The sequence below is a fragment of the Coptis chinensis genome, chromosome 5 (genome assembly GCF_015680905.1).
Source record: "Coptis chinensis isolate HL-2020 chromosome 5, ASM1568090v1, whole genome shotgun sequence".
Lineage (NCBI taxonomy): Eukaryota > Viridiplantae > Streptophyta > Magnoliopsida > Ranunculales > Ranunculaceae > Coptis > Coptis chinensis.
This window is the reverse complement of record NC_141460.1, coordinates 88,180,672-88,189,654: the sequence shown is the minus strand read 5'-3', so window position 1 is coordinate 88,189,654 and position 8,983 is coordinate 88,180,672. Positions and strand designations below refer to the sequence as shown.

At 38.2% G+C, this 8,983-nt stretch overlaps 3 protein-coding genes across 4 annotated transcripts; 2 read left to right on the top strand and 1 right to left on the bottom strand.

Annotated features, from left to right (window-relative positions):
• The first annotated feature begins 1,601 nt into the window (after nt 1-1,601).
• On the top strand, nt 1,602-4,528 carry LOC147499791 (homocysteine S-methyltransferase 2-like). Of its 2 annotated transcripts, none has more exons than XM_086561564.1 (7): nt 1,602-1,902; nt 1,977-2,033; nt 2,131-2,360; nt 2,452-2,581; nt 3,016-3,219; nt 3,378-3,449; nt 4,084-4,528. In XM_086561564.1, the coding sequence occupies exons 1-7, from the start codon at nt 1,726-1,728 to the stop codon at nt 4,243-4,245; spliced, it is 1,032 nt and encodes a 343-aa protein (XP_086417690.1). In that variant the 5' UTR covers nt 1,602-1,725; the 3' UTR covers nt 4,246-4,528. The 2 variants fall into 2 exon arrangements, with proteins under 2 accessions (XP_086417690.1, XP_086417691.1); XM_086561565.1 differs by having other exon boundaries at nt 1,638-1,902; nt 3,378-3,446.
• Nucleotides 4,529-4,581: 53 nt separating this feature from the next.
• LOC147499790 (LOW protein: PPR containing-like protein) lies at nt 4,582-7,427 on the top strand. The gene has a single exon (XM_086561563.1). The coding sequence runs from the start codon at nt 4,678-4,680 to the stop codon at nt 7,207-7,209; it is 2,532 nt and encodes an 843-aa protein (XP_086417689.1). The 5' UTR covers nt 4,582-4,677; the 3' UTR covers nt 7,210-7,427.
• A 54-nt stretch (nt 7,428-7,481) lies between these two features.
• Nucleotides 7,482-8,599, bottom strand: RDM1 (RNA-DIRECTED DNA METHYLATION 1). Its single transcript, XM_086561566.1, has 2 exons — nt 8,413-8,599; nt 7,482-7,986 (listed from the first exon to the last, which is right to left on the bottom strand). The coding sequence occupies exons 1-2, from the start codon at nt 8,546-8,548 to the stop codon at nt 7,616-7,618; spliced, it is 507 nt and encodes a 168-aa protein (XP_086417692.1). The 5' UTR covers nt 8,549-8,599; the 3' UTR covers nt 7,482-7,615.
• Nucleotides 8,600-8,983: the final 384 nt, after the last annotated feature.

Below are 8,983 nucleotides of genomic sequence, written 5' to 3'. Positions count from 1 at the left end.
ATAACAATATTGTATTCACTAATAACTATATTCTCATAAGTCATAAGAATTAACAAACACCGAAGAGGAAAGCAAAAGATACTCAGAGTAGTGGAAAACTAGTTGGGCGTTTTAAAAAACACTCGGATGCAGAAACATACATGAACAAGTCATGGAAAACTTGAGTTTATTTATTTTTTTAGCCAAAGAGCTTCCAAATAGAGTGTATCAAGAGAAAGGGAAGATCATATCAGCAAAGGTTAATAGTAACTATGAATAGTGTTGTAAATAGTATATGTGAATAGTGCCTGTGAACAGTACTTTGAATAGTGGCAGTGAATAGTGTCATCAACAATGAACCCAAGAGCATAAAAAGAATAGAATCAGATCTGCTCGTCGGAAAAGAAAATCTCCAACTCAAAGAAACAATACCACCAAAAAGAATAAAAGACAGATAAGCTTAAGCCTTATCAACCAATTCAAAGAGCTTCCAAAAAGAGTTCATCTAGAGAAAGAGAAGACTAGATCAACAAACACCAGCGGAAATGTGTTATTTCATACAGATGGGCGCGCGTCTATGATTGAGGGAAAAAGTATAGGTGCTCGCCTATGAATCGAGACAGAAGAACTTTAAACTTTATTGGTCTCTTCTTATGAGAAAGATTAAAACTTGAATACTCTAAAACTTGTATATTGATTTTGATGATACCTCTCCTAATATACCACTAAACTTAGATTTGAACCTGATGATGCTCTGATATCATGTTAAATTACATGTTAGTGGTGATGTTAGGAGAGTTGTGACATTGATATATTGAAAGAAACCAAGAATAAGAACAATGAAGAATAATATAGATTGAGAGAGAGAGAGATTGATTAGGGTTAAAGTGATTGAGTTCTTCAAGAGTTACATATTTATACTAATCTATCTTGAGTGTGAAATAATCCAAAACATAATAATTGAAACTACTAGATATGGATGTCCACACTTATAGAAACGTGAGACTTTACATATATGACATATTCTAATAATTTACATAGGATTTATGGTGAAATTAAAATTGAAAATGTGTCCTTGAACCGAAATTATAAGTAAAAAATGATGACGTCAGCCCAGTTTGGGACTTATGGTGAAATTATTATTGGGTTTTGTCCTTGGGCAGTAAGCTCTGTATATGTTATTTGTAAATCCGATCCGAAACTGATCCGCTGGCTTAGAGTGTCACCCATTGAGTAACTCATTATATAAGTGTGTTGGGTATGGATTTCACAAATAACTCGACACGGCTAGTAATTGGGTTTGCTCTCCTAACACGTAACCTGAATATAACACAACACTAACCTAACCTAGCACTGGGACGACCCATTGCCCACCCCTACCAGAAAAGATTGATGTCCCAGGCTACAATTAAAAACTAAAAACCAAAATAAACGAATCTATCGTGTTGATGTCCCCTTGTATACTCGAGTGTCGAGTTGGTGTAGCCTTGGCTTGCTCAATGCTCATAGTTTTAGGCTGTTGAATCTACCACGTGCCAAATGGACATAGACAATCAATAGTAAACCCTAGCATTAATTGAGAAAAAGTAAAAATGTGAGGCTATTTTGTAATTGTACACTTCCTTCCCTCTATAAATTTTCAACAAGTCGTTATTACTCTAAAGTCTACCAAACTTAATTTCTTTTCTCTCTTTAGTCTTTACACTCAGCCGAATCCCCAAAACAAGAACCTATAAAATTATCAAAATGAGGTTGGGACTCGTTAATCCATTGTCGAGCATGTCCAATTTCCTTCAACAGTCGGGTGGGTACGCCTTGATCGATGGAGGACTAGCAACTGAACTTGAACGACATGGTGCTGATCTTAATGACCCTCTTTGGAGTGCCAAGTGTCTTATCAGTTCTCCTCATTTAATCAAAACTGTAATGTCTCTTCATTCCATTGTCATTCACATATGAATAGTTTCGGCTTGTAATTATGACCTCTTATGTTACAGGTACACCTCGATTACCTTGAAGCAGGTGCGGATATTATTCTCACGGCATCTTATCAGGTAGTTGGGCTAGCTTTGTCTTTTTTTTTTTCTTCCAGTTATGTAAGTAATATATTTTTAAGAAGAAGATTCCATCATCTTTTTGTGTGTGACACAGGCTACTATTCAGGGGTTTGAATCTAAAGGCATGTCAAAAGAAGATAGTGAAGCATTGCTGCAGAGAAGTGTTAAAATTGCATGTGAGGCACGAGATACATACTATGAGAGATGTGCAGAGCATTTGTCTGATGGAACAAAAAATGGAAGGATTCTCAAGCACCGGCCTATCTTGGTCGCAGCCTCTGTAGGAAGCTATGGGGCATATTTGGCCGATGGGTCTGAATATGAGTAAGTTACTCTGTCTTTCTTTAAAAGGTCTAAATCAAATAGCAAAGGTGCTAATTGTTCTTCTTTTTTTCATTTTGTGTTAACTTTACAGTGGGAATTATGGTGATGCAGTAACACTGTCAACTTTGAAAGAATTTCATAGGAGAAGGGTTCAGGTCCTAGCAGAATCAGGTCCTGATCTGATTGCTTTTGAGACAATACCAAATAAGCTAGAAGCCCAGGTATCCACTAGGTGATAGAAATTAAATGATATATGCTGATGTACATATTAAGTTATATCTGTTTTCACATATAATGTTGGACTACAATTAGATATTGTCCATTGAAAATTATATCTCAACTGTCCAACTGAAGTTGGAAATGAGATGTTCCACTGAATCACTGACCAGGTAATCACTGCCTTCTGATGTCGATCTAGACTTTGATAGCCAGAATGGTAACTGCAAATTGTGGTCCTGATTCAGAATGGAAACTGATAATACCATCTTTAAGTGCCTGGTTAATCGATGATGAGTAACAACTTTAGGTATTCTGGACAGATACATCATAAAACCGGTTTGGTGGCGATCAACTGAGACAATTGGGTCCAATTTTATATTATCGAAACCTGTTTAATTTTTTCTCAGGCTCTTCTTTCATTGGTGTGCTCATGCAGGCCTATGCTGAGCTTCTAGAGGAAGATGGCATAAACATCCCAGCATGGTTTGCTTTCAATTCTAAGGATGGTGTCAATGTGGTTAGCGGAGATTCTTTGAGTGAATGTGCCTCCATTGCTGACTCATCTGAGAAGGTTATAGCTGTTGGAATCAATTGTACCCCTCCTAGATTTATTCGTGGTTTGGTTCTATCGATTCAGAAGGTATTTTTTTTTCTGATTATTGTCTTTGAAAGTTACATTTTTTTTAAGTTATATTTTCTGATTCGTGGTAGTAAGAGTTTGAAAGCTATATTTTTTTAAAGTGCCTCATCAGGCACATTTTCTGATTATTGTCCTATCTTGCAAATTCACCTATGCAGGTGACAAGTAAACCAATTCTTATATATCCCAACAGTGGTGAGACATATGATCCTGATCAGAAGCAATGGGTAGTGAGTTGCCTCCTCACTTCATTTCCTATTCCACTTGTATCAGTAAATGTAATAGGGTACACAGTATTAGTGTTACATTGCATAATATTTGAAGCGGTAGTATCCTGAATGTTTGAAGGATAAAGGTTTTTAATGATCTAATTAGAGTATAGATGTGCAATTTTTAGTACACCTCTTGTATGCCAAATATCTCAAAGTTTGCACAATCTGCAGAAAGCTTGCCTGTAAACTAAACCCCTACACAGTTGACTGTCAGTACATAAACTTGAACGCCCAGTGTTAAGGTCCACTTCTCCCTAATATATCCAGTCAACTACTGATTTGAGACTGTAAAAGCAATTCTTTCAGATGGTTGTACGGTAAAACTTGCAGTATGAATTCTTATGCTATCTCGAAACTTTAGGTCTCCTTTGAAAGCATCAATATTTGCACCTAGTGCACAGTTTGGTTATATTGTTACTTTTCTTTATCATTCTTATACATCTTGCACTTATCTAGACAAGAAGGAAATTAAGTAGAATTTTCGTGAATATCAATTCTTTTGCTGCTCATAGAGTATAACCTTTCTGTTACCTACCGGTTTCTCTGTGTTTTATATGCAATCTATAATTAGTTTACCCTTTCCCTTTTGCAGCAATCCACTGGTGTCTCTGATGAAGATTTTGTCTCCTATGTGAACAAGTGGCGTGAATGTGGGGCATCACTTATAGGAGGTTGCTGCAGAACAACTCCTAATACAATCAGAGCTATATACAAAGCCCTCAAGTCACCTGCTGCTTCACCATCTCAACTATAGCTTCCCACTAGATGACGTGCTAAATTAACAAGGAGGAGAAAGACAAATTAGGACGTGTTTTGGGAGGAAATACTAACGTAACAAGGAGAAGGAAGAGGATAATATCAGCTTAATTACTTTAGGTATTTTTGGATAAGGAAGAAAGAGGCTAAATATCCGTCTAAATATACTTTCTATTTGTTGTCTCCATGATAATGGAGAATGAAATGTTGAAGATGCAGATACACAATCTCACAGCATTTGGTCCTTGAGCTGCATACATAAAATACAACATTTATGCACTTTTTAAAGCCTTACTATTCATGACTTTTTAGATGAAGTGTCCAGGGTATTAAAATAGGCTGAGAAGCATGGTATCAAGACATGTTTATAAACTAACTAACGGTCGAACTAGTTATAAACAGTTACAAGGTAGTTGAAACAGAAGCAGGCATGGCTGCTCAGCTGAGTCCATCCCCACTAATTTTTCACCATGAAGATATCATCCTCAAAACCCAAAACAACTCTAAACCGAAAACGAATGCCAACTCCTTAATTGGGTCATTGAGTAATTGCAGAAACGTAAAAGAACTCGAGCAATATCATGCACAGTTAACAAAAACAGGCATCTGTAAAACTATCTCAGTTGTAAACAAAATGGTTGTTACTTGTGCTGAAATAGCAACTTTAGAAAGCTTGGATTATGCAAGAAAAGTTTTTGAATTATTCGCGAAATATCGCGAAATGTGTGATTTCTTATTCCTTTGGAACTCATTGATTAGAGGCTATGCTTCAGTTGGACTAGGTGATGAATCCATTTTTCTTTATCTTCGTATGATGAATGAAGGGGTCGTACCTGATAACTTTACGTTCCCTTTTGTGCTTAGTGGTTGTACTAAGATATTGGCATTTAGAGAGGGGAATCAAGTACATGGGTGTTTGATGAAGATGGGTTTTAATGAGGATACATTTATTCAGAATTCTTTGATTCATTTGTATAGTGAGAATGGAGATATGGAAGCTGCGAAACTGGTTTTTGATGGAATGCTTGAGAGAAATGTCGTGTCATGGACTAGTCTTATTCGTGGTTATGTTCGTGGGGATTGTGAGAGAAAGGCAGTTGATTTGTTTTTTGAGATGGTAGAGTCTGGGATTAGACCCAGTGCAGTGACAATGACGTGTGTTGTTTCTGCTTGTGCGAAGTTGGGTGATCTTGAGCTGGGTGAGCGGGTTTGTGCTTGTATGAGAAGTTGCGGAGTTGAGGAAAATGATGCCTTGGTTAATGCACTTGTAGATATGTATATGAAGTGTGGGGTGATAGAAACTGCAAAACGGATATTTGACGAGTGTACTGATAGAAACTTGGTTCTGTACAACACGATGATGTCAAATTATGTGCGAGAGGGCCTAGCAAAAGAAGCATTGACTGTTTTTCGTGAAATGTTGATGGCAGGCCTACGACCTGATTACATTACAATGCTGGCCATTGTCTCCGCGTGTGCTGAACTTGGTAATCTGGTTTATGGAATGGAGTGTCATGGTTACATTCTAAGGAATGGATTCAATGGTTTGGATTATGTAATTAATGCTGTCATTGATATGTACATGAAGTGTGATGAGCCAGATTATGCTTGCTACATATTTGATCCCATGGTGAACAAGACCACAGTGTCCTGGAACACGATGGTTGCTGGATTTATCAGGAATGGTGACATCGAGCCTGCAAGTAGGATGTTTAATTTGATGCCAGATAAAGATCTTGTATCTTGGAACACCATTATTGGTGCTTTAGTACAGGAGAGTTTGTTTGAGGAAGCACTTGAACTTTTCCGGATGATGCAGAATAAGGGTGTAAAGGGAGACAAGGTAACAATGGTGAGTGTTGCTTCTGCCTGTGGGTACTTAGGTGCACTTGACCTTGCCAAGTGGGTCCATTACTACATAGAAAACAATGAAATCACCTGTGATATGTGTCTCAGCACAGCTCTGGTTGACATGTATGCTAGGTGCGGTGATCCACAAAGTTCCATGCAAGTGTTCCATAAAATGAGGGAGAAAGATGTTTCTGCTTGGACTGCTTCCATTGGAGCAATGGCTATGGAAGGGAGCGGTGAGAAAGCGATAATTCTATTTGATGAGATGATCAAACAAGGGGTGAAGCCAGATGGTGTGGCCTTTCTGGGAGTACTAACTGCATGCAGTCACAGTGGTCTGGTAGAAGAAGGGCAGCGTTTTTTCAGGTCTATGAAGGATGATTATGGAAGCCCCCCAAAAGTAGTCCACTATGGATGCATGGTTGATCTGCTAGGCCGCGCTGGGATGTTGAAGGAGGCACATAAGTTTATCCAGAACATGCCCATGGAACCTAACGATGTAGTTTGGGGTGCTCTGTTAGCTGCTTGCCGAATACACAAAAATGTTGAACTTGCAACTTATGCAGCCAAGAGGGTAACAGAATTTGCTCCGGATAGAACTGGGATTCATATTCTTCTCTCAAATGTATATGCGTCAGCTGGAAAATGGTGTGATGTTGCGAGAGTAAGAATGCAATTGAAAGAGAAGGGGTGGCATAAACCTCCTGGATCCAGTTCAATAGAGGTGAATGGGACTATTAATGAGTTTACCGCCAGTGATGAGTCTCATCCGCAAATGACCCACATTGCCCGAATGCTTGAAGAAATGTGCTGCAGACTCAAGGATGCAGGCCATGTACCTAATCTATCTCACGTTTTGCTTGACGTCGATGAGCATGAGAAGGAACATGCACTTAATCGGCATAGTGAGAAATTAGCTATTGCCTTTGGGCTCATCAGCACAGATCACGGGGATCAAATTCGTGTAATCAAGAACCTTCGAATGTGTGCTGATTGCCACACATTTGCAAAGTTTGTATCAGACACGTACAGTAGGGAGATCGTAGTTAGAGATAATAACCGATTTCATTTTTTCAGACAAGGCTTGTGTTCTTGCAGAGACTTTTGGTGATTGTTGTAATATACAGTAGCTGTATCTTGTGTAAAAGAACGCATCTGAGATATGAAAAGCCAACAGTACCCCGGAAAAAAAAAATTGCATATTATTTTCACCGTCAGAAGTCAATATCATCCAAGAGATGGGTATGTTAAATGGTTTATGACAGAAACAGTTGCGAAATCAATCTTTCAAAAGTACATCTAAAAATACTGAAGTTCTAAACAAGCAAATAAGTTGAAGAAAAACAAGCAAAACAAGCAAAACAAAAACAAAAACAGAAGAAGAAGAAGAAGAAGAATATATTACTTCAAATCCGAAATACATGGATGTAAGAACATTTTAGAGACACCAAGCAAAAACAATGTCAGAGATGTTACAGAACAAACTTGATAACTGAAACACGCTGTGCACATTGAATTCAAGATATCTGTGGGATAATGGGATCAACAAAGGCGTGATGCATGGGGTCCAAAAGCCAGAGATTCCCTAAGTGATGGTGAGAAGAAGTCAGTCTGTGGACTTCTTCCATGAGCCAGATTGTGGCTTCTGCTTTACGAGGGTGGATAACTGCATCCAGTGGCTGATGTTCGTTCTCACTGCCAATTCTTGATTGATCCAATTGTTTTAGGGCGACATTGGTGAGGTAATGCAAGGGTTGACCATATAACTGCTTGAGAGATTTGGCTAGGCCCTGCCATGTGGTGAATGGAATAGCAGAGCCATGAAGAGAAGGAATTTGGATCAGCTTCATGTATTCCTGATACATTTCTGCTCGTTTGAGGACCGTACCTGCGCCAAAGAGCCTGCTAAAGTAGTTTTTGATAGAGGGGAAACTGAACAAACTAATAAGTAAACAAAATGTGCAGCTTCAAGACAAGATATGTGGCTGTTCTCTTCCATGATTTAAAAGATAAGTGACAAACTTGTAAACATCACTAGAAGGAATCTTTAATGCCTAGGAATGATCAGCAGAGGAAATGTCAATGACAGGCATTACAAATAGTGACCATTATTAGCATCAGGTCCATAATCGCTTTGAGTCCTAAGAATATACAAGCTTCCCACGTCAAGTCGGTTTGATCAAAACGTCTAAATCGATAAGTGGCTACAGAAGGTTAACCCATTTCTTAGGATTCATAATGGGGACTAAATTGTCATAAAACTAATGAATTATTAGTTAACCTATATAATTAAAATAAAACAAGAAAAGCATACCTTCGGCAGTAATTTGTTTAGCAGGTAGACAAAAGGTAGTAGTTTCTTCTTCTTTGACTACCTTCATCTTCACATCTTCCATTTCTGAGTCGGAATCATCTGAAGATAATATCACTTGGTTGATGTATTCCTCCATTACTATGTTAAACACAATTTTTTTTTGCCAGTGTTATCCTTCTTTTCTTCGCCCAGAGTTGGTTTTCAGTTATTAGAAATTTTGTATATCACGATATTTCGGAAGATCTGGATGTCTTTCGGATATTTCGGCATTTTATCGTAATCCAAGTGTCCAACATGTCACCTCATTCTGTAACCTCCAACCCGAAATACCAATTACCAAATGAGTTCGTCTACTCGAGGATATCTTCATAAGGACGCCAGCGAATGTTTGAAAAATCCAACGGTTAAAACAAACTCATTTTGTTTTTGTTTTTGATTTTCGGACCATTGGATCTCGGAACACTCATCCCTATAGGGATATCCTCGTGGTAGCCCAGATCTTACCAAATTTGTATTGGTCGTGAGAGTTGGCAATGCAAATGCAGTTGCACGATTTTGTATATATACGTGC